This window comes from Sarcophilus harrisii, chromosome 3 (assembly GCF_902635505.1).
Source record: "Sarcophilus harrisii chromosome 3, mSarHar1.11, whole genome shotgun sequence".
Taxonomy (NCBI): domain Eukaryota; kingdom Metazoa; phylum Chordata; class Mammalia; order Dasyuromorphia; family Dasyuridae; genus Sarcophilus; species Sarcophilus harrisii.
This window is the reverse complement of record NC_045428.1, coordinates 604,049,256-604,074,291: the sequence shown is the minus strand read 5'-3', so window position 1 is coordinate 604,074,291 and position 25,036 is coordinate 604,049,256. Positions and strand designations below refer to the sequence as shown.

At 48.9% G+C, this 25,036-nt stretch overlaps 1 protein-coding gene across 1 annotated transcript; it reads left to right on the top strand.

The window, feature by feature from the left end:
* Window positions 1–17,305: 17,305 nt before the first annotated feature.
* Window positions 17,306–20,178, top strand: LOC105750191 (T-cell-interacting, activating receptor on myeloid cells protein 1). The gene is made up of 5 exons (XM_023501338.2): window positions 17,306–17,414; window positions 17,662–17,697; window positions 17,895–18,167; window positions 18,779–19,075; window positions 19,591–20,178. Exons 1-5 carry the CDS (start codon window positions 17,381–17,383, stop codon window positions 19,692–19,694), a joined length of 744 nt encoding a protein of 247 aa, XP_023357106.1. The 5' UTR covers window positions 17,306–17,380; the 3' UTR covers window positions 19,695–20,178.
* The last annotated feature ends 4,858 nt before the right edge of the window (window positions 20,179–25,036 follow it).

Genomic DNA, 25,036 nt, shown 5'->3' with positions numbered 1-25,036 from the left:
AAGGAGTCCTACCAAATTCCTTCTATGACACAGACATGGTACTGATACCTAAACCAGGTAGGCTGAAAACAGAGAAAGAAAATTATAGACTGACATAGTCAACTTGAGATACTTGCAGTGTTGCACCGAAAAACCAGCGAGGGAGACTGGATAAAATTTCAAGCGGAGTTTATTTGCTGGCGTCTGTAGGGGTATGGCAAGACACAAATCGAGCAGCCCCGAACAGCGGGAGGCAAGGGTTTAAAAGGCCAAGAGTACAAGCTACAGGGTATTTATTACATAAGCAGGGAGATACAGAAGCAGACATCAGTGGCTATAACCCTATCGAGAGCAGGGGAGTATCGAGATCAGGGGTACAGGAAGGGGTGCTCTGACCATGGAACACAAGGACGTTGCGTTCTGCTTAGACAAAATGCTTGGGCGAATGGAGGGATGGGACAAGCAGGACTTCTGGTTCAATTTTGAAAGACCGCTGGTGAGATGAGACTGGAGCAGAGAGAGGAGGTTGGAGATGGCGAGCTGGGAATCCGTGGTGAAGAGAAAATTAATCCAAGTTAGAGCATCTGATGAGATCATTGAGCAAGATAGTATGGAAGGAAAAGAGAAGCGGGTCCATGACAGGCTTCCCATGCCCATGGGAGACAGCTGCCAAGTCTGTTCACAGCTATCCATCCACCATTGAGCTCTGGGGGATTTTTTAAAAGACAATTTTGTGTTTCTTGTCTTTCTGCTTCCATGTTTTCTCAGTCCTAAATAGCTGATGGAGGTCACTCAGAGAGTGAGTGAGAGCATTCTTTTAAAATAAGTTTTCGATAAATGCCACTGAATCCTAGAAAACCTTCAGGTCTTGAAGATTCTTTGAGTGTGGCAGGTTAGAAGTGTTTTTAGCTTCCCTGGGCCAGTGCTTACACCATGTTGAGAGAAGAAAATGGTTGTGAGTCAGTGGGTTGTCTCTTTGAAGTTTCAGCTTGGACACATCCCACGTCCCATTCATACATTCATACGTTGAGAACACATTCATCTTCTAGATAAACTTCTTTCCCAACTCCCTTGAATGGAGGAATTTCCCAGACCGCTTCCTTGGAGCTGCTTCTGAAGCTAGAAGGTCAGGGCTCTCATGTTTGTTCTCTGTGACTGCTGAGCTGTTTTTCTAGAGACTTCTGTGTAAGTTGCATGGAAGGACAAGGACACGGATCCAATCCCAGCTGTGATTTGCAGTCTCCGGGGAGCGTGCTCAATAGATTGGTCTTGATTCTAATTAAAACTGACATTCCTTCTTTGCAGGTTAGGTCTGGGCCCACTAGGCCCAGAAAGTCAACTGCCTTGTTCTCCCAGCAATATCTTAGGGCAGTTCTAAAGTGACTTCACTATATTCCTCATAAAATGTGATGATCACTTCTGGCAGATGTGGCTCTTTTCAACATTGAGATGATTCAGGCCAGTTCCAATGATCTTGTGATGGGAGAGCCGTCTGCACCCAGAGAGAGGCTTATAGGGACTGAATATGGATCACAACATAGTATTTTTTTTTGTTGTTATTTACTTGCATTTTGTTTTCTTTCTCGTTTTCCTTTTTTGATCTGATTCTTCTTGTGCAGCCTGATAATTATGGAAATATGTATAGAAGAATTGTATATATTTAACCTATATTAAATTACTTGCTGGCTAGGAGAGGATGGGGGGGGGGAAGGAGGGAAAAAATTTGGAACATGGTTGTGCAAGGAAAAATGTTGAAAATTGCCCATTTATATGTTTTGAAAACAAGAAGCTTTAATAAAAGAAAAAAAAAACCCAAAAAAGAGAAGTATCTCCTGGATATGTTAGGATCTTCCTGGATTCCTCGACAGAGGCAACCACAGAGATAAGTTTAAGGAAACAAGCACTGGTCGTCCTGCTTCCAAGACCAGGACTTTAACCATTATGACACATTGCTTCTTAAGAGGCAGAAGACCATCCTTGTGTCTTAGAGAGGAGGACATTACAAGAAAAAGAAGACAGTGTTATTCAGATTGAAGCAAGAGGCGGCTGGGTGGAGGGGAATAGATTCTTCAGCACACACGATATGCCTTGGAAAGTATCTGCTCACCACAGTTCCCCAGGGAACTGAACCTGTGATTTCATTGGTAGAGGGAATTAGCAGATGCCTTATCTGATAGCCCACATCATGCATGATGACAAGAAAAGGATGCTAAAGATGCCTACGTAGTGACAAAGCCAGACCTGCAATATTATTCTGTGTCATCCTCTGTCAACTTGACTGATAGCTGCTCCACTCTTCTCTGGACGGATCATTCTTTGTCATTCTCTCCTCCCTGCCTAGCCAAATAAACCCAGTTCACTTGGAATAAAATCCATCTCTTTTGGATCCAGAATATCTAACATCTCCTCTTGGGATTCACAGTCCCCACTCACAACTTCTTTGCTTTTTAAAAAAATAGTATTTTATTTCCCACCTCCCCAGTTACATATTAAAAAACTGTTTAGCATTTCCTTTTTACAAAATTTGGGGGTTCACATTTTTCTCCCTTCCCTCTGCTCCCCTCTTCTGAAGGTGATGGGCCGTTTGATATAATTTATGCAAGTGCTATTATGTAAAACATGTTTCGATATTAGTCACAGTGGTGAAAGAAGAAACTGATCAAAAGGAAAAACAAAACCCAAGAAAGAATAAAGTAGAAAAAAGAACACAAATGTTCTGGATTGGCAGCAGTTTCATGATTTTCTTTCTTTCTTTTTTAAAATTTTCATGATTTTCTCCAGGCTAAAGGTGAGGATGTGGATGGTGAGACCACTCCCACGTTGGGGTTTGAGAAGGTGAGGGCAGGGATGGGAATTTGAAGGCGCAGACCATCCCCAGTGGCTCCTGGGATGTCATGAGACGGGATGGAGCTACTTTTCCTTGTTTCTGCTCTCTCCCCTCTTCTGCCCCTTCCCTCCCCATTGCAACTTGTCCCAGCCTCTCCTTACCCCTGGCAGGACCACTCAGGCCTCACAATCTGTCCCCATCATGCTCTGAAGTTCTTCCATCTCCATCCCCTTCCTCACTCCTTAGGGTCCCCAGCAGCCCTCGCCCCAAACCTTCCGGGGTCCTCAGAGCAGAATGGGGGCAGGGCAGGGAAGAAGGACTGAGGAAGGCACCTGCTCCCGCCCACAGTGGGTCCTTGTGGGCTGATGGGTGGGACAGGGCTGGTCCCCGCTCCCCTGGGATCCTGCCCATCTGCGGTCACTGGGCGCTGTCCCCAGGAGAAGGTGCTGACTGCCCAAACTAGCCTGGGGAAGAGACTTGGGGTCGCAGCGCCAGCAGGGATGGGGAAATCTGCCGGTCTCAGCGCCCAGAATTGGGGCTTACTGGCTCCTTCCTCTTCTGCGGAACAAAGCTGTCTGACCCGTACTCCGGACAGCAGAGACTCACGGTTTGTTCTGGGGCCGGCTCTGGGCCGGGCAGTGCCAGAGGGAGGGTTTGCTGTAAGGCCTGGGGAGAAGAGGCTGACCCCTCATTTCTGGAGCCCCGACCTGAGCTGGGAGAGGGGTGCAGGAGTCCCTCTGGCTCTGTTCTCCTTCTGGAAGATGCCCAATGGGCTGGGGGAGTCACAGTTCTCCCCCAATGGAGCCCAGGTTCCCCTATCTCAAGGTCAGAGCCCGAGGAGTCCATTTCTCTGGCTCCAAAATCGGGTCTGACTCCAGGAGGAGGAGCCAGGGTAAGAGGAAGGGGAGGAGGGAGAAGCCAGGAGCAGAACTCGAAATCAGCCTGGGGCAAGCAGGCCTCTCCAGGGTGCAGTGGAGGGGAGGGGGGGGGGGGCTTCTTCCTCAGAGCCAACCCTCAGGGCCTGGCTGCCAAGGTGGGCCCAGCAGTTCTGCCCATCATTGTTTTCCCAATGAGGGTGACCCAAGCCTGAGGCCGGGGGGTCCTTCCTGCTCTGTTAGCAGCTCGAGGAGCTCTAACCAGCGAGACCACTTTTTGCAGGAGCAGTGGAAACTCCCTGCGGTGTCCTCAGTCACAGAGAAGATCGGGATGCTGCCTCTCTCACAGTCACAACTGTGCCCTCAGGGATTCTCCTTTTCCACTGTACTGGTGAGCTCCCAGCAGCCCCCTGCATAGGAGGGTCACCTGATCCTCACAGGGGATCAGAGGCCCTGACTCAGAGCAGAATCAGGGTCCAGGGAAGGGTCCTGGAAGCTAATCTGAAAGTCCAGGCCCCCTTCCTTTCCCACCCCCTCCCACCCTCCTGTCCCCCCCCCAGTTCCCACATTTTAGCCCTCTCAGCTGGGCAGGCCAGAGCTGGGCTTGGGGAGGGGAGAAGGGGGTGGGGCTTACCTGCCTCTCCCCCAACCCTCAGGCCCAGTTCTGTCAGAGAAGACCCCCAATGACATGAATCACCCTTCCTTTGAGAGGAAGAGACAGAAGGCCTGGGGCTTGATGGAGAAGGGTTGGAGAGCTGGGCCAGAGCCTGCCCCTTCCCTCCATCGTGCATCGTTAGCCATTCAGTTCTCTGCAGAAGACGTGTGAGTTTTGGGAAGGGGGGCTTGGCTCAAGCACTAGTCTCTTGGGGAGAGCTCCCTTATCCAGGTCTCCTGGGTTCTCCCCCCTCCTCCAGGACTTAACAAGCAGGGTGATGAGAGGGGGACGTGGTGACCCCCGCCTCCGGTGAGAGGGAAGACAGACCTGTGGTGGGTGGTCGAGGAGGGGGCATAGGATGTGGGCAGAGCCAGTCCTGCACTCCTCTCCCATCTGTAAAGAACTTGGCTCTTTTACACTTCCCCATGGGGCTTCCAGCTCAAGAGCGGGACTATGTGGGGCCAGGTGACAAAAGCAGAAGGAAGCACCCACTCACCACCAACTCTGGAGGTGGATTTAGGAAACTGGGCTAGCAGTGCTGACTGTCTAGTTCCTCTTGGAGAAGCAAAGGGAGTCCTGAGCTGGGACGGAGAAGGGAGGTCTGGGAAAGTCATCCCTTTTTCATTTTTTGGATTTTGGGTTTAAGTGACTAGCCCAGGGTCACACAGTCTGTCTGAAGCCAGATTTGAACTCAGATCCCTCTTGATTCCAGGGCCAGTGATCTATCCACTGCATCATCCAGCTGCCCCCAAGTCATGTCTACAGATGTTTCCAAGAGGAGGATCAAGAATAGGTGAAGTTTTTTTTTTTTTAAATAAACTGAGGCAATTGGGGTTAAATGACTTGCCCAGGGCCACACAGCTAGGAAGTATTAAATGTCTGAGAGCAGATTTGAACTCCGTTCCTCCTGACTTCAGGACTGGTGCTCTATCCATTGTGCCACCTAGCTGTCCCAATAGGTGAAATCTTAAGCAAAAGTCTTCTCTTTCCCCATTCCTCTGCCGATGTCTGTATATTCATCCACTGTAATAGGATCTATAGTTTTATTACCCCCATCAAACTGAATTTTGCCCCCAAGTGGTCAGGGGTCAATCAGATAAGGTACAAATTCCAGGTCAGGCGTAGAGCCCAACTTTTGTGGACTAATAGGAGGGTCAGAGCTATCATGCCTGAACCCAGCTATTTTCCCATAAGCTACTTCACTAAAGCTGAGGAGGAAGGAGCCAGCTACACCTTGGGGTCTACTATACTGTCCCCCTGAAAATGAACTACTTGTAACAGTGTTGTATTTTTATATTATATATATTTATATTTTATTTATGTATATTTTATAATTTCCATTCCTTACTTTTTCCCTTTTGTAACCCTCTCCCCAAGTCCTCCCTTGTAACAGAGCCCAACAATCAGCCAATACAGTCCCTGAGTTAATCAGTCAGTCAACAGGAGTTTCTTAAGCATGTGCTTTGTGCCCGGCCCTGCGCCAAGCAATGAAAATGTAAAGAGAAATAAAAGTAAAGGCTTCGATCCTGCCTTCATGGAACCTACAATTTAATGGGACAGCGGGTGCAGCTCCAATCCTGAAGCCCAGAGGACCTCAGACCTTTAACCCTTGCTGTCTGTGTGACCCTCGGTGAGTCACTCAGCCCCAATTGTCTCAAAACCAACAACAAAGTAAACATTCTGACGCCTAGAACTAAAGGTTCCGGCGGGAGTCTTGAAGGGGGTTAGAGGCGGAGGTGAGGAAGAAGAGCCACTAAGAGACGTTAAGGATAGAGGGTCATCTGGGCCAGTGGAGCTGGGTACATGGAAGGAAATAAAGGGAGGGGTAAGGAGACTCTAAAACATGGTATCGGTGGAATGGGGCCATGGGGAAGAGGCTAAAATCTAGGTTTTTTTTGGATCTTGGCGTTAATGAGGAATTGCTGAATAGGGTGGGGGTTCAAAGATGTGACTGATGGAGTTGAATAAGGGAAGACTCAAAGAAGGAGAACCAACAAGGTTTGTAGTAGTCTGGGTGGGAGGGGATGGGGGCTGTGGGACTTGGGTGGAGAGAAGGGGAATTGAGCGGTTTCCAAGGGAGGAATGAGCCTGGCCTGTGTGGGGAGAGGAGCTGAGGAGGGCACTGGACCTGAGGCTTGTGAGGGATGGTGGTGTCTGTGGCTGTCACAGGGAAGTTTAAGAGAACGGAGAATTTGAGGGCATTAATGAGTTCTGTTGAGTTCTGCTTCTGTTAGTCAACAAATATTTAGATCATAGGGAGCTACTGAACGATTGAGAGTGAGAAGGGGGATGAGTCTAAAATGACTTGAAGGGAAGCATGAGGAAGGACCTCAAACCCATTTCAGCCCAATCCCTCATTTATGGTTGGAGAAACTGAGGCTCACTCGGGAAGAGCCAGATCAAAGCCTCTGACTTAAAACCCAGCATTTTTTCCCCAGAAGAATGAAAATAATCTGTGAGATTTGGGCTTTAGGTGACTGGTGACATCGGGAAATGGGAAGGGAACCTCTAATAAGTCTGAGAAGAAGAGAGAGTGGGGTTGGGTGGGCACCTTTGGGAGCCCTGTGTGAGCCTCAGGTGAGAGTGGACAAAGGCCGAACTTGGGTCTGAGCTTAAATCCCGCCCCGGGCCCTTGGCCTCCTGCCTCAGTTTCTCCTCTGAAATGGGACTAGTGGTAGCACTTGCCTCCCAGGACTGAGAACTTCATACATAAGGTACAACCAAGTGCTCTGTGCTTAATACTTCAAGTGCTGTGTCTGCGCTCAAGAGGATGATGGCGACTCTTCTTCAGTAGCTCCGAGTCTGTGCCACTGTGTTCTGGGTGCCAAGGATCCGGGGACTAAGGAGGCAGTGGCCCCCTCGCAAGCCGGGACTTGGGCTTTGAGAGTCTGGGGAAAATCGGGATTTACACAAATAGCTCAGCGCCAGGTAGTTTGAGAGGAGCTTCATCTTTGCAGACGGGGCTGCCGAGGTGGGAGAGTCCCCAGGAGGAGTGTGTGTGAGTGTGTGAGTGTGTGTGAAAGTGTGAGGGTGTGTGTCAGTGAGTGTGTGTGTGATTGTGTGTATGTGAGTCTGTGTGATTGTGTGAGTGTGAGTTTGTGGATTGTGTGTATGTAAGTGTGTGTGATTGTGTGAGTGTGTATGTGTATGTGAGTGAATGTGTGTGTGAGTGTGTGTGAGTGAATGTGTGAGTGAGTGTGTGTGAAAGTGTGAGGGTGTGTGTCAGTGAGTGTGTGTGTGTGATTGTGTGTATGTGAGTCTATGTGAGTGTGTGATTGTGTGAGTGTGAGTGGCGTGTGAGTGACTGTATGAGTGTGAGTGTGTGTGATTGTGTGTATGTAAGTGTGTATGTGTGAGTGAATGTGTGTGTGATTGTGTGTATGTGAGTCTGTGAGTGTGTGTGTGATTGAGTGTGTGTGAGTGAATGTGTGAGTGTGAGTGTATGTGTGATTGTATGTGAGTGTGTGTGTGATTGTGTGAGTGTGTGTGAGTGTGTGTGTGTATGAGTGTGATGGAGGAGCAGGAAGAGAGGCTGAGGGGGTTCTGGTTCCCACCAGGCCATGTTCCCCTTGCTTTGGGGCCCCAGTAGTAGCCTCCGAGGTTGCCCCCTGGAAGGTCTGGCGGGTGCTCTGGAAGCCCGAGCCTGGACTGTCAGGGGCCCTACCCCTCTCGCTTCCCTTCCCGCAGCCACCCAGACACCCTCTCCTAAATTCTGGGCACGTCTCCTGCTGGCCCCCGAGGGTGGCTGTCTGGGCTGAGCTGGCAGGGAAGGGGGGGAGAAGGCAGCCAGGTGCTTCAGGGAAGTCTCCCGGGGAGAGAGGTGGCTTCCCCGCCTGTTGACCCCAATTCAGCTTCTGTCCTGATACTTGGAGAACAGCCAAGGGCCAGGGATGGGGCTGGGTGGGGCATGCCTGGGTCCTTCTCTGTCTGAGCAGCTTTATTCTGGGGCTAAGTATCTCCTCTGCCCTTCAGAGCCCACGTATGTGGCCCTCTCAATCTCCCCTGCACAGCCCAGGCCAGACCAGGTGAGTCTAGGCTAGCCCAACACAGCCCAGGCCAGCCCAGCCCAGACCTAGAACTCTTCAAAGCAGGGGAAGGAGACAGACGTGGGCCACCCTGTGGGCCTCCAGGCCTGAGGCCTCCCCTGAGGTGCCTGCCCTCGGTTGCAGAAAAGTCTGGCACGAGGCCCAGGATGTGGTGGTGGGGATGGCTTCTCCCACTCCAAAACTCGGGCCTACACTTTCCCGTCTGGAGCCTGAGAAATGGGGAGCACGGTTCCTTAAGGGTCCGTTGCTGTCTTTATTCATCTCCCACCATGTTTGCCGAGGACTTGGGGATGGGGGACAGCCACGTCACGATCCCAAGGAGATCGGCTTAGGCTAAAACCTTGGGCCAGACTGAGAGAGCTTCAGCCCTTCCCTTCCCCCCTCCGCACAGTGTTTCCTCGCTGTCTGGGCACACAGCAGGTACTTAATCACGCTGGTCGATTGATGGTTGCTTCTTGGGTCCCCTGTTGGGTTTTTCCATTTCCGATTATGTGGGTTGATGGTCCACACCAACCGCCAGCACTTCTGTTCCTGAAGGATTCTGGGAGCTGTATCCGGGTGGGTTCTGGGAGCTCCTTAGAGGGAAGATCTGGAAAGCTTCATGTTTTCACATAGATCAGCAGCTCAAGTGCTGGAACTGGCGTGAGCAAGAGCTGAACCCAAATCCTGTCTGCCTATTTCTTCACCTGATCCCACCTGCCCATTTCCATCATCTGTTAAATGGGGGAATAACAGTGTCTTCCTTGCAGGGCGTAAGGATCAAAAGAGCCAGTTTCTATGAAGGACTTGGCAAGCCTAAAAGTACCCTTACAACTGGCGGCCGATGTGACTCCTGCCCCGTGGGCGTCTGGCTCAGGCAGGCTGCCTGTGGACCGCTGGCCAGGGAACTCTTGGAACCAGGACCACTGTGCCCATGTGGGGGGGAAGTCTGGACCTCTCGATGGCCCAGAGCCAGTCTTACTGCTTTTGGTCAACAGGTTAGAAATGCAGGGCACTCTGGGGACTCCCTAATACAACCCCCTCCTTTGTACAGAATAAAATCGAGGGGCTGAAGGATTTGGCCAGAGCTGGCAGCAAAGCTGAAATTTGAATCTTATTTATTCATTCGCTATTCATTCAGTCATTCATTTGTTTGCTTATTTTATTTATTTATTATTTATTTTCCCCAGTTACATTCACTGATGCCATATCAAAATAAAGCGACCGTATATTCCCCACAATTGGGCATCTCTAAGGTACTCACTACACCTTACACCTCAGCACAGCAAAATGAGCTGTAGGCCATTATACAAGCATTGAGAATAGACTAACCCACCAATAACATTTCAGAGAGTCACTGTGAAGTTGGGGTGATCCAGAGGATAGAGGCAGCATATTTAAAGGCTCAAACAGGACCCATCTTCTCATTATTTCAGGAGGTGCAAGAGGTGATTTTAATGAGAGTCCATCCTTTTTATAGCATGCCCATCCACTCTCACACAGATGCCTGGGACCTCTATTTGAAGGGAACAAAATAGTGGATGGTCTGTTTACACAATGTAGTCTTCTCTGCCTCTAGAACAGCAGTAAAAGCTCATGCACATCTGCATCTGTCTGCCAGATCTCTCCAGAGATTGTATGCGGTGTCCCGGCAAGAAGTGGCAAGAATAGTAAAAAGATGTGCAGCTTATGTGGCATATTCTCAAAGACCTGTAGGGCTGGGGACTAAGCCCAGAGGTGGCAGGCCAAATGCTATATGGCAAATGGATGTTACACATATGGGAAAAACATGCATTCATGTTACAGTTGACACTTATTCAGGCTTTGTATCTACAGCCTCTCAACCAGGGGAAGCTGCTTCACATGTAATAAATCACCTATTTCACGGTTTTGCCTCTATGGGTCTCCCACACACCATCAAGTCTGATAATGGGCCCTCAGACACCTCAAAAATATTAAAACAGTTTTTATAGGAACTCTCCATACATCAGATTTTTGGGATTCCTTACAACCCCACAGGGCAGGCCATTGTAGAAAGGACTAATCAGACCCCGAGGAGATTCATTAAAAAACAAAAAGAGGGAGATGGAGATAGGGTCACTCAGAAAGATATAGATAAAGCAGTGTACACAATACATTAGTTAAAATTTGATTCAAATGAAATACTCTGGTAAACAGGCGCCGAGATTTCATAAAAGATAACACCTTTTCTTCATTAAGAAGTTCTCCTAAAAATGAGACCATGGTAATGAAAAAGCATCCTCAAGGGTGGGAGGGACCCTCTAGGGTTCTAATGTGGGGGCCAGGATATGCTTGTATCTCCACAGGAGAAAACGTTCAGCAGTGGATTCCCATCAGGCATCTCAGAGTTGTCAATAAAGCAGAAGAGGAAAAGAAGGAAGAAGAGGAGACTGTCCAGGAGGAGGAGAAGATGTGCCCTCAAGACAGCTAAGAAGATGCTTCCTATGCATATGGGTTTGTGTTACACACAATCAGGACTGGCAATAGAGGCCAAAAGGTGGGCTGGACCCACTATGGTCTAGGATTGTCTCATGGGGGTGGTGTATCATGTGACATATGCTGGGCATGCAGGGGACACTCTGTCATAGCGACACCCTCATCCACGTGGGAGGGTTGCAGCGATGCGTCTACATAAAGGGATCATCAGGTTGGCCCCTTAGAAAGCACAAGCCTCCGTGGGACACACTCTTGTCACTCAGGAATCGGGTCGGCAGTTTGGCACATGGAGAAACATCTTGGGCCCTGGTTCTTGGACAAATGGCAGGAGAATTGGATACTGTCTGGGAGGGAAATGTGCGTTCATGTGGGACTACTCTGTAACTGTTACCAAAGAAACATTGGAGTTTTACAATGTTACTTGTTGGATTGTACAGTCAGTGATTGTTTAGAGAATGAAATATGACTGTGTTTGTGGTCACCAGTGCTCATGTAGCCATGCTGCCTGTCAAAAGTGAGAAATGGTATCGCACTAAGGCTGATCATATGTTCTATACTGTAATAGAAAAGAAGGAAACAGACCTTAGTCCCATTAGAAAAAAGAGATGTATCAGCTGTGTCACATTAGGTATCACTCTGTGGGTTTCACTTAGAGCTTCCTCAGTCTCTCTTGCAATGTCCTCGAACACTATACACAACAGCCTAGTACAAGCTAGGTGGAGAGAGGAACAAGCTAGGAATGGCTCAGTGGGTTTTGCCCAACAGGCTAAGACAGATGAACAATTGTATCAGGTGGTAAAAGATGTAAACAAAGTATCATTGGAAATAGGAGCAGAAGTAGAGTTATTGAAATTCCAGGCTCAACTACAATGTGACTAAGATGTACAAAGGTTTGTGTAACTCCTTAACTGTATAATCGTACAGGACAAGATTGTGATTGGGACAGTATCAAGAGGTATTTGAATGGTTTACTTCTCAATAACACAATTGAAGGGGACATGGAAAGTTTATATAAACTAGCATCTGACATAGAGAAAGCTTCTCATGAAGATTTGACTCCAGATAAAACTGCTGAAAACACCATACATTGGTTTGATAATACCTCTTCATGGTGGTTAAAATTCGAATCATGGATTGCTCTGTGTATTGTGATGTTGTTATTGCTTTGTTGCTGTCTTGTACTATCAGGATGTCTTCACAAATCTTTCTCCTCCATCCTTTCAGAGGTTGCAGCTCAAGAAACTTTTTATCCAAAAGATAAAAAGGGGGAAACGCGAGGGCATGGGACCTTCCCGGGGGTGGGGGGGAGTAATGAGGCCACCTTGACGTTTGGTGCACAATAAGTTTTCTGCCACATGGCAGAAACGCCCTTGTTGAGCAAGGAGCAGCGATGTGTGGCATGGGAACGGGTTTGGTCTGAGGGTCACAGCGTAGCTGCTTGTAAGCAGGGATGCCTTGACAGGACCTCGCTGTGAGGGGGTTGCTGGGATGACTTGACGGGCTCTCCTCCCATTGGCAGATACCATGCATACACAATGTCCACAAACTGCTTCTCTGAATGGTGATTGGGGATTGCCCACCGTCCACGCTCTGATCACGCTTGCAAAAATGCATATCGACAAGGCTGAACGGCATAATAAACTGGAGCTCTTTTCACACTCTGAGTCTCCCGCCTCATTCATCTCACCTCTGAGATCAAAGGGCTCATATACTTTGAGCTCTCAATCAAGATGGCCGCAAACTGGGTGTTGTTCTAACCCTCAGTACTTACTCTTCCAACCAGAGTCATCCATTCAGCCCAGAAAATGAACCCAGAAAGGGCTTCCTCCCTCTTCCCCTGCCAGAACCGGTTGCCCGGGAGGTAGTCGCCTCTCCTGAACCGGGAGGTTGGCAGGGGCACTTGACCTTCTGGTCAAGGCACAACCCTGGAAGAAAGGCTCAGGCTTCCCCTGGTGGCCACCCTTCTGTATCCTAACGTTACTCACTGTGGGTCACACACAGAGAAGGGCAGGTACTAGTGCCCTGTTTTTTCCAGGAAGCCTCTGCCCAGCCTTAGTGTCACTATATGTCCCATGTAGCCCTTGTCCAAGGCCATTCTCAGAATCTTCCTTCCAGTGCAATCTAGGACAGAGGATAGAGATGCCCTGAGGATGGAGCCAAGAGCCTGGCATAAGCATCCCCAAGCAAGTCCTACCTCTTCTCCACCATCTTGGTGCCATATTCTCCCCTTTCTCCCCTCTGGCTCTCAAGAGCAGGGCCTTACACTCAGCACAGTTTCTACACAGCACAATTCTTGCCAGGTTCCCGTCCAAAGGGGGCCTGGTCGCTGGAGGAGCTCTTGTCTCAGCTACCCCTAACTAGTTCCCAGCGATCACCCCATGAGGTCGCTTCTGCTGCTCAGGGTATTCGTGCCAGACTGTGACACAACCGCTGCAGGAGGAGGGAAGCGCTCTCCTGACCCTTTCCAAATCTCAGAGTTGAAGCCTCTGAATTAAGAGACAGCAAAGCAAATGCTAAGCACCTGTTGCACATGGGACCCATGTGGACCTCAGGGGCAGGGGGAGCTCCAGCAGTGTTGTCCAAATATCAGTCACAGGGGCCAACTAATGACAGCTAGGTGGTGAGCACTGGGCTTGAGGTCAGGGAGACCTGAGTGCAAATCCAACTTCAGAGACTTCCAAGCTGTATCCTCTTGGGCAAGGCATTTCACCTCTGGTTGCCACTGGAGAAGGAAATGTCAAACTACTATAGCATCTTTTCCAAGAAAACCCAAGAAAACGGGTTACCAGAGCCACAGAGAGTAAGACATGACAGGACTTCTACAACAGTCACAGAGGAGCCAAGAAAAAAAAGTCCTTCCTGAGTGCCTGACCAGAACCGGGTTTGGATGGCTCCTAGTGCCCTCTGCTTCACCTCACACTTCCGTTCCATGTCATCACCTCTCTGCCAGATGCAGGTACTCTAGACTCTCAGGGCATGTGTTACTCCCTTGCATCACTTTTGGCTTCCCCTTTTCTTGCCTTTGGGTGGGGAAGGATTTCGAAATCCCCATGGTAGTGATAATCTATGAGAAATTTGTATCATGTGTGTGTGAACACAATCACCTGCTCAACAGATGGGAGAAGGATGTTGGATTGCCCAAGAGTTGTGCTGCGGGCTCTTGGCTGAGATCATCTGATACTGAGCACTGGGGATGGTGCTTAAAGCAACAGTCCTGAGCATCAAAAGGACATCTAGAACTGGAAGGAAGGAGACAAGGAAATGAACTGTGTGCCAGATGCTGTGCTAAGCACTGGAGGTACAAAAAGAGGCAACAGATGATCCTTGTCCTCGAGGAGTTTACATTCTGATGGAGGAAGATAACATACAAAAGGGAGCCATGGGGGGGGGCAGGAGAGGCCCAGGGATATCCCCATTGTGATGGGACTTGCAATCTGGAAGCCAGCAGGGGAGATAGGGAGAAAATGAAGGCCATCTTGGACCCCTCCACATAATGGAGAATTTTCTAATGGGAGAAAGGGATGGGTCTTACATAAAAATACAGATTAGAAGGCCACAAGGGTGTTTGGATGTTCCAAGCACAGAGACCCTGAGTCCTGAAGGAAGCATCATGGTTTGGAAGTACTTAATCCAAGAGGAGGCCTGGGTTAATGAACAAACGTGTCCAAACCATCCCAGGAGATTTGCTGGGGACAGAAAATGTTTCACTGTGGGGAGACTGGCTCTATTAATTGGGGCACCCTTGGTCAGTTGGTCTCCTCTTTTCTTCACCAGTTCATGAAGTTATCAAAGAATCAAAGCTGGATAGCAAAGTCAACAAAATGCTAAATTATTTTATTAGTGCAAAAAAAAGAGAATGCATTGGCTGATGGAACCTTAGTGGCTCTTTCTTCTCCTTCAATCTCCCCCCTTCTCCATGGGATTTTATTTTTCCAAATACTTGTAAAAATAATTTTCAACATTCATTTTTGTAAATTGGAATTCTAATTTTTTCCCCTCACTCCTTACCTCCTCCCCCTTCCCGAGAAACAATATAGTTATTTGTCAGATATGTGACATTTTAGTCACGTTTCTAGATTAGTCATGTTGTGAAAGAAAAATCACAATAAAAGAGAAAAAGGTATAAAAAAAGAAAAAATAGACCCCCAAATGGTGAAAACATTGTGTTTTGATCTGTATTCAGTCTCCATAGTTCTCCCTCTGGATGTGGATGGCATTTTCCATCCCAAGTATATTGGAATTGTCTTGGATCACTAATATTGCTAAGAAGACCTAAGTCTATCATAGTTCATTGTAATATAATCTTGCTGTTGCTGTATTCAATGTTCTGGTTCTGCTTGCTTCGCTCGGCGTCAGTTCAGATAAGTCTTTCCAGACTTTTCTGAAATCAGCCGGCTCATCATTTCTTATGGAATAACATTCTATTATATTCTCATAATTTATTATCCCCATTATTATCCCAGTAAATTATGGGAACAATAAAAAAATGTGGAAATAATAATGGGGATTTATTGATATATATTGATTCATAATTTATTATCCTCATTATTATTTCCATATTTTTATTGTTCCCATAATTTATTGAGCCATTCCCCAACGGATGGGCATCCCCTCAATTTCCAAATCTTTGTCCCCACAAAAAGAGCTGCTACAAACATTTTTGCACATGTGAGTCCTTTTCTGTCTTTTATGATCTCTTTGGGAAACAGATCCAGTGGGGAGACTATTGGATTAAAGGGCACGCACAATTTTAGAGTCCTTTGGGCATGGTTCCAAAGTGCTGTCCAGCCATTCTGGACACATCAGCTCCCAGTTCATGATAGCTCTTTAAAAACAAGCATGCTTAACTGGGAGTAAATCAGGATAGGAGAGAGCTCTGGGGAGTGCTGCTTGGTGAGCTGGGAGTGGGGAGCTGACCAGGAAGAAGGAGCACACCTAGAGAGCACGACTGAGCAACCCCCTCAGAATAGATGCTGTGCCCAGGAAGAACGGCCTCAGAGCAGCTGGACCGCAGAACAGACATCGGGATGCAGCAGCGTCCATTCACCTGTTCCATGAGTTTTTTCCTAGTAGAGTCCCCCCCATCTCACTGATGCGTGCATATTTGTGGGGGATGGAAGCTGAGGTTTATGGCAAAGGTCGGGGTGAGATGGTGCTCTGTAGTTCTGGCACTGCCACCTCACGAAATGTCTGTGCTTTGTGCTCACTGTGTCTCTGGGTTGGCTAAAAATATAAGTACACACATGCATATATATAAGTATGTATGTGTTTTGGAATACACGGGAGAGCTGCTGGAATACATGGGAGCCACCCGACAGTGGCTGCTGGAGATCCAACCCAGAACGGATCTCCTCGTGTGAGAGGAGGATACAAGGGGACTGAGAGAATTGCTGTTCTCTGACCTCTCTGACTGAGAGGCCGTCGCCTTGTCTGACCTCCCTCCTCCTCTCTCTGCCTCCAACTTATCTCATTCCTAATCTCCAACACCTGTGTCAGCAAAGGCTGCCCTGAAGCTCCTTCAGGTGCTGTGATCCACAGCTGGGGAGGCTCTCGGGGAACTGACCTGTCCCTTAACATCAGTATATATGTACTTATATCTAATATAAGAGGGAGTTCATGAACTATAGTTTTAGGAGAACAGGTCCCTAAGTGTATACTGGCCTTAAAGGAGTCATTCTCAATGGAACCTAATCTTTGAGTGTGAGTCAGGGAGTGAACCCAGAAAAGCACTAGAGAAATAAGGGACGTCAGGGAAATATGAAGATAGAGAGCATGGCCTGTGCTAGAAAGTGGGGAAAGAGAAAGGCAGCTAACCCTAACCCTAAATTCGCCCTGAGGTGAGGGAGATGCTGAGAGAGAAGAGAATACACATTAAGTCAAAACGGCAGCAGCTGCTGGAGCAGCAATGGCAACTGTCCCCGATGCCCGGGCTGGCTCTGCCGACCCTGTGATTCCGCATCCTGGAGAGTCGGCTCCCAGGCCTGGCTTCCGTGCCCGCTCGTCCCTCACGGCCCCACCAGCCCTGGCCCTGCCATGGGGCTTCAGTCCCCGTCCTCTTCATCTTCTTCCTTTTGCCTGCCTTCCAGCTCCTCGGTGCCCCAGAAGCTTGGCCGTGTCCTGACCGTGCTGGCCCCCTTGTCCCCCCCTTTAGGCATCCTCTGATTCCCTCTGCACTGAGTGGGGGTGGGGGGAGGGAACTGCCCAGGCTTCCTGCTCTCCCAGCCCTGCCACCGTCAGTCTCTGAGAAGGGTGAGGGGGCCTCAAGGAGAGGTCGAGGGGGGCCAGGGAGAAGGTGAAAAGGTGTGCTTCTGGTGGAGTAGGAAAAAGGGTGAGGGGGCGAGGGGATGGAGGGAGGAAGGGGGGCGGATGCACCCCAGAAGGGAGCTATTGCCCTCTCCCACCATCTTCACTGGACAGGTCATGGACCCGGGAGCTGTGGGCGTGGCTGACAGTTGTAACCACATCCTGTGTCTTGGATCACGGGGGGCCACAGGGCCCAGAGGCTGCCCGGCTTCCTCCTTGTCCTGTGGCCGGATAGCTCACCTTGGGCTGAGGGGCCGGCATGTCCCCCACGGTCGCCTCTCTGCTCTGCCTTGGTGAGCGCCAGGGCCCCATGCTGGGCTGGAGGGGGAGGCTAAGGGGGTCCCTGGTCAGGGGCTACAGGGGACATATGGGGACACTGAGGCTGGGGAGAGGCTACTGGACAGACCAGAGCATTGGTACCTTCCTTTTCTTTCTGGCTTGCCCCAGGATGAGGTATCTGGGTGGGAATGGGGCACAGGGGCATAAGCACAGCCGGCTGGTCCCGGGGCAGGATGACCCATAACCTCTTCTCTCCTCCAGGGCTGTGGCTGGGCCAGAAGATCCCATCTGCCGAGGGTGAGTCCCTCCTCTCGCGGTGCCCCTGCCATCCTTCCAGCTCAGGAGAGACCCTACCTCCAAGGCAGCCGATGCTGGGGCGGGGGCGGGGAGGGAGCATGTCCTGGGTTCCTCTTCTGGGCTGAGGGGGTGGATCTGGGTGAGTTGGAGCCCAGGAGGGCAGGACTGCCGAAACTCAGGGTCTGATTCCCTTCCAGGGGAGCTCTTCAGACCTTCCATTAGGGCTGTGCCCGGCCCTGTGGTCCCCCGGGGAGCAGAAGTAAGCTTCTCTTGCCAGGGCCCACAGGGAAGCAAGAGTTTTCAGCTTTGGGAGGATGAAAACTTCCTACTCCAGATAAATACCACTAGAGGCGAGGCTGCATTCCCCTTTTCAGTTAAAGGAGCTAATGCCAAAGGCCACTACCGCTGTCGCTACTGGCAGGGGCCCGGCTGGTCAGAGTTCAGTGCCCCTCTGCGGCTGCTGGTGACAGGTAAGGAGGAGGCAGACCCGGCTCTGGTGGGAAGGGTCTGGGCCTGAGAACTGGGCCCCAGGACTCTCTCTGAGCTGTCATTTCCCCTCATGGCCCTACATACCTCAACCGGTTAGCTGGGGTCCCCTTGCCCTTGACACTCCTGGCCTGCAAGGGAAGCAGAGCCTCATGGCTGAGCCCCAGCGTCCTCTCTGAGATGGGGATTTATCCCCCCTGGTCTTACAGGCCCACATTTGTGGCAAAGGGGCCTTTGCCTGCCTTCTGAATCCCAGGTCTCGCTGGAACCCTGGATGGTTCTCAGCGTGTGCTCTATCCTGTCCTGAAAATGGGATAAGAATAATTCCATTTAATCCCACTGTCCAAGGGCCCACACATTCTGGTAGGAGGAGACAGCCCCTGAAGGGCGCAGGTGGCCACGGAGGGGGCCACAGGTATAGGGGAGCAGATGAACATGTTCCCTGCAGGAGAAAGGGCAGAGCTGATTGGGTTCTAGATTCAGAGCTGGGAGATGTGTAATGGGGCTGGGAGAGGGGGTCTCAGCTGGACTTCTCTGGCCTCTCCTCAGATCCTCCTCAGGTTTGTTTCCTAATTATGATCCTTTCCCTTCCCAGGATTTTTCTGTAGACCATCTTTCCTGGTCCGACCGGGCATCTTGGTAGCTGCAGGGGAGACAGTGAACCTCACGTGCCAGATTTTCCTAGCCAGTGGCATTTCAAAATTGACCTTCTTCCTATTGAAAGCTGGGGTACCTGACCCCTTACAGTTCCAGAGCACAGAGGAGAAGGTGGCCAACTTTACTCTCCCATCTGTGAAGGCTGAGGATGCTGGGGACTACAGCTGCATTTACTTAGTGGAGGGCAGGAGGAGAGCATCAGATCCCAGTGAGGTCCTAAGACTGGAGGTGACAGGTGAGAGGAGACGCTGGAAATGCATCTGCTACTTTCCCCATATTTAAGGCTTTGGGGAGCATAGATAATAATGATGATGTTCATAGCTGACATTTCTACAGTGTCTACCAGGCCGCGTGCTTTCCAAATACCCTCTCAGGTTATCCTCATGACAACCCTGGGGAGTGGGTGCTATTATTACCCTCATTTTATAGTTGGGAAAATTGGGATAAACAGAACTTAAGTGACTTGCCCAAGTTCACTCAGCTAGTTAAGTGACAGGCTGGATTTAAACTCAGGCCTTTCTGATACCAGACTGGTCCTGGCTGCCCCAATGGATGGAAATCTCCAATCAGGAACTGGGCGAACACTAATTGGGAGAAATGGGGGGGAAATTGCTGCAGAGCAGCCCAGAAGGGCGGCTTAGAGGTGTCTGGACGCTGTGGACACCGACGGGCTGAGGAGGGAGGCCGCCTGCTTGGGCTGACATTTAGGGGGCCCTCCCTCACAGCCTCTTTCCTTGTCCTGCCCCCCAGATTACACCACGGACAACATTGTCTCCCTCAGCCTGGCGGGCCTGGTCCTCCTCATCCTAGGGGTGGTGCTGGCCGAGGCTTGGTACAGCCACAGGGGCTCCTGAGAAGCAGGCCCGCTCCGCCAGCAGATGGGGGCCACGGAGCTGGGGAGCAGAGCCCTAGGAAAGGCCTGGGGAAGCCAGCCTCTGAGGGAAGGATCTGCCTTCCTGCTGGAAGGAGAGAGACCCGACCGGCTTCCTTTCCTTCCAGTGACCCCGCCACCTGCTATGCCCTTCTGGCCCCGGCAATGGCTCCCCAGGCTCTCCCCTGTCTCAGAAAACCTTTCACAGCATCTCCTACAGAAGAAAGGAAGTACCCCCTGCTGGCCTTCCACGGAATTGCAGGAAATTTCAGAGCTTGAGGCTTCACTCTTTGGTTCCCACTAGTCTGGGGCATCCAACCTGGAGGTGGCAGAGTGGGTAGGATGCTGTGGCTGGGCTCAGGAGGACACGAGTTCAAATTCTGACTCAGGCCCTTATTCTCTGTGTGGCTCTGGATAAATCATTTAATCTCTGCCTCTGTTTCCCCAAAGTGTAAAATGGGAATAAAAACAGCCCAGGAGCAAATGAGATAATATTTGGAATCAACTTGGCCCAGTGTCTGCAACATCATAAAACTTATTTATTTCTCCTGTCGTTTGGGTCTTTTCCGAAAACATGGAAATAGGGGGGCTTCCCCCCAGGGGGCATGTGCTCGGAGATCAGCAGGATCTCATGGTGAGCCATTCCACAGGGCGGGGAGAAGACAAACCCTGGAAAAGGGAAGGCCTGGAGGAGGGGCTGTCCCCACAAGCCAGGGGGCTAGTAACCATGGTTACCTATTCTTTAAGCACATTGCTAGGTGACCCCCCCCCCCAGCTCCTCTGTGCAAACCCACCTGCCCTCCTACCCCCCGGTTGTCCTCCGTCCTTCATCCCCAGTCTCCGAGAGGCCGGAACAAGGGAGGTGGGCAACTGGCCACCTGTGCCTGGAACGGCTGCCTCTCCTTAGCCTTTCTTTGAGGATGTGTATCCTTTTGCCTGCTCTTTATCCTGTTTGGGTCCCTTTGGATCACTGCTGCCTTCCCCCACCAGGGCGGCTCCACGCTCCCTCACGTTCTCCCCCCATTCCCAGTCACACTTAGAGCAGAGCCTTCACCATAAACCCTGAGGCCCCCAGGAGGAAGAGCATCGTGCTTACTCTACAGGTGAGGAAACTGTCGCTCGGGAAAGACAATAATTTATCAGAAACTTCCAGGATAAAATGTGGTAAAGCCTAGAAGCAACAGAGAGCCAGAGAAGTTTGTAGTATGGGAGAAGGACGCTGTCCAAGCCACTTTTTCCCTTTAGCAGCTCTGGGGGGGGGGGGGAAAGGAGGAGGAGCAATGCGAGACTGGAGGCAGAGTCCCTTTCAGAGGCCATTGCAGTAGTCCAAGATTGAAGAGATGATGTCCTGAACCCTGGGAGTGGCCCCCTGAAGGAGAAGGAGGAGACGATGAGCAAGTAGAACTGCCAAGATGGCACCCGAGGGATCGAGAAGAGGCAAGAAACATGCCGAGGTCACCTAGCCAGGAGACTGGCACAGAGACTGGCAGAATGGTGGCCTCCTTAGCAGAGCCAGGGAGCTTGGGAAGAAAAGCCCACTTTTTAGAAAGGGCCCAGGACAGAGTCTCAAGGTCACAGCAGGCAGAGGGTTTGGGACCCTGCAAGTGAAAAGGAAAATGGAAACATCGATCCAGCAGGTAGGACAAGAACCCCAACAGAGTGGCCCCATGAAAACTCTGGGAGAGGAGAGAGTCTGCAGGAGGAGGAGTTGGCCAAGAAAGGCAGGGGATTAAAGAAGAGGGAGGGGAAGTCATTGGGTTTTCCAGTAAAAAGACCAACTTGGAGAGAGAGACAGAAGCCTATGTGCAAGCAATGGAGAAGTGAGTGGGAGGTGAGAAAGGGCAGCTGGCTTTTTTTCTGGGAGTTTGGCTAAGAAGGAGAGGAGATCTAGGAGGGTCATTTGAGTCTTGGGAAGATTTTCTGACAATAGTGAGGACCTGAGCATAGCAGGGAAGAAATTAGCTATTAAGAGGAGGCTGAAAATGAGGGAGCAAAGGAAGATCAAAGGGCCAAAGTCCTGGACTGGATAGGACAGGATGCAATCAAGAATCAAAGCAGCAGAGGGATTTTGGCCCTCACAATCAGGGGGGCTAAGTCCACTCCCCTGGACCTCGCCCTGTTCTGGTCCTTGGAGTTGAGGTAGGCTAGAGCTCTAGAAAGCAAGAGCTACGTCCATCTGACAAGAAGGGTTCAGCCTCAACTGGCCAAAGTCTCTCGTTCTAGAGTGAGTCACAGGAACAGAGCAAGGGAAGGCCCTCTTCTCTTCTTCTTCGATCTTACTTCACTCGAAGATCTCATCATCTCCTGCAGATTCAATAATCCCGTCTGTGTCCATAATGCCCAGCTCTCCACCCACCCAAATATGTCCTCTGATGCTCTCTCCAGCCCTGCATCATCAGCTGCCTCTCAGATATTTGAAATGGGATTCCCAGTGACTTTTCCAACCAAGTCCATGCTTATCTTTTCCCTCAAACCTCGCCCCTTCTGCTCTGTCTTCTTTTAGTCCAAAGACACAGCATCCTCCCCATCACCCTGCCCCAAGACTGTTCCCAACTCTTTTTTTTTTTTTTGGCTGAGACAATTGGAGTTAAGTGACTTGCCCAGGTTCACACAGCCAGGAAGTGTTAAGTGTCTGAGGACAGATTTGAACTCGGGTCCTCTTGACTTCAGGACTCTATCCACGACCATTCCCAACTCCCAACTCAGTGTTCTTCCTTGTTCCTCCTATTCCATCTATAGCCTCTCACTTGCTTTCCCTTTCTACCTGCACACCATGGCTAACCTGATTCAGCACCTCTCTCCTGGACAGTTCTGAGAGCTTCCTAATCAGTCTCTACCTCTAGATCTCCCCTCTCTGCCCAATCAGTCCCTGCCTCTAAAATCTCCTTTTTCTAGAGTATCTTCCATCCAGCTGCTCAAGTGATTTTCCCACAGTGGAGGTCTCCCAGGGTTACTCTTGCCCCAAAAGTTCCAAAGCCTCCCTACCCCTCTATGCTAAAAACAGACTCCTTTGGTTTTAAAACTTCACAACTTGGCTTCTTCTTGCCTTTCTAGCCTTATTATGTATGCTCTTTGTCTCCTAAGCACCACTTTTGAGCCCAACTGGCTTTTCTGTCACTTACACACAACTCTCTGTCTCTACAACTTAGTTTTTAAAAGTTTATTTATTTTAATACACATTGCTTTATGAATCCTGCTGGGAGAGAAAAATCAGATCAAAAGGAAAAAGCCATAGGAAAGAAAACAAATCAGAAAAACAAAAACCCAAAGTAAAACCCAAGCATGCTTTGATTTACAATCAATCTCCATAATTCTTTTTCTGGGTACAGATGGCACTTTCTGTCCCAAATCTATTGGGATTGCATTGCATCATGGAACTGCCGAGAAGAACCAACCTTTCCTAGTTGATCACTGCACATTCTTGCTGTTATTATGTACATCATATTCCTGGTTCTGCTTGTTTCACTTGGCATCAGTTTATGTAAATCTTCCAGGCCTTTCTAAAATCAGTTTGTTCATCATTTTTTGTAGAACAATAATATTCCATTATCTTCATATAGCACTTCAATCATTCCCTCATTGAAGGGCATCTACTGATTTTCCAACTCTTTGGGATCACAAAAAACTGCTACAAATATTTTTGCACATGTGGATCCTTTTCCCTCTTTTATGATTTCCTTGGGATACAGACCCAGTCATGGCACTGCTGGGCTAAAGGGTGCGCACAGCTTTATAGTCATTTGGGCATACTTCCAGATTGATCTCCAGAGTAGTTGGATCATTTTATAACTCTGCCAACAATGCATTAATGTCCCAGTTCTCCCACTCCCCAAAATTTATCATTATCTTTTCCTGTCATTTTAGCCAATCTGAGAGGTGTGAGATGAGACCTCAGAGTTGTTTTAATTCTAATTTAATTCTAAGAGTAATTTTAATCACTAATCAACAGTGATTTAGAGCATTTTTTTCATATTAATTAGAGATGGCTTTAATTTTGCCATCTGAAAATTGTCTGTTCATTTCCTTTGAATGGCTTGTATTCCTATAAATTTGAAACAGTTCTTTACATTTTTAGAAATGAGACCTTTCTCAGAAACATTGGCTGTAAAGATTTTTTTTTCCATCTTGATACTTCCCTTTTAATCTTGCTGCTTTGGGGTTTGTTTGTGTAAAACCCTTTTAATTGAATGGAATCAAAGTTGTCCATTTTGCCTTTCATAATGTTCTCTGGTTCTTCTTTGGTCACAAATTCCTTCTTTCTTGCACTGGCTGTCTGCCATGTCTGCAATGCATGGGCGCCCTCCACACTCCACTTCCTGGAACTCCTTGTCACTTTCAAAACTTGAGCTTTTCCAGCTGATAGGGCTCCATGACACCTTTTCTGCTGATAGAGCCCTACCCTCTCCTTGTTCTTATTTGAGATATATTTTCATGTATTTATCTATGTCTTGCATTCTCCCCCATGCATCTCCTCCAACGCTGTTAGTTATGGATTCATTTTTGTCTCTTTATCTCTGCTTGGTCTTCCTTTTATAATTGAATGCAGTATCCCCAGGCTAACTAACCACTTTGACCAGCAGCTAGCTCAAATTTCTTCAAATTGCTTCCGAGAAAGATTTTTTCCAGCTTAGATTTTCTTTTCTCTGACCCAGACTGTAATTGCTTTTCCTCAGAAAAGAGATTTGGGTAAAATTTTGATGCAGGTCATTCTAATCTTGGTAGCTGTTACGCACAGAAACAATTTGGCAGCCTGCTTCTGGGACTCTCCTCTCCAAGAGGATGGTTGTAAATCTTGTCAGTCTTTTCTTTATCTTTACTTCCAAATACTTTATTGATTTTGAGACAGAAGAAAACTTTCTCTTTTGTTGTTTTGGAAATCAGATTTTATTTTGAATTTTCTTTTTCTCCTAGTAAAAAATCTGATTTCTAGAATAATAAAGGAGAAAGTTTTTCTTTGTTTCCTGATTGGATTCTGGATTTGTTTCCTGGAGGAATATTTCAAAGAACCACAAGGACTTTTCAATACTTCTTTCTTTTTTCTTTTCTTTATTTTGAGGTTTAAACTAGGTTTAAATTTATTCAAACTAGGTTGGCTGCATAAAATTTGGTGATTTGAATATTCCTGAATCTTAATATTTTGATATATGATCCTAAGTAAGTTTGGAATACTGTTATAGGTTTAGTTGATCTTATATATTAAATCATGAAAAGGGAAAAATTTCTTGTGAGAGAGTTATTTCCTTCTGAAAAGAAGGGCTCAGCCTCAACTGGCCAGTCTCCTATTCTAGAGTTGACAATAGAAACAAAGCAAGGAAATGCCTGACC

Coding starts and splice junctions, on each gene's coding strand:
- LOC105750191 (XM_023501338.2), top strand. CDS start 17,381: ATGTCCCCCACGGTCGCCTCTCTGCTCTGCCTTG. Junction 17,698..17,894: donor GAAGATCCCATCTGCCGAGG/GTGAGTCCCTCC, acceptor ATTCCCTTCCAG/GGGAGCTCTTCAGACCTTCC. Junction 18,168..18,778: donor TCTGCGGCTGCTGGTGACAG/GTAAGGAGGAGG, acceptor TTCCCTTCCCAG/GATTTTTCTGTAGACCATCT.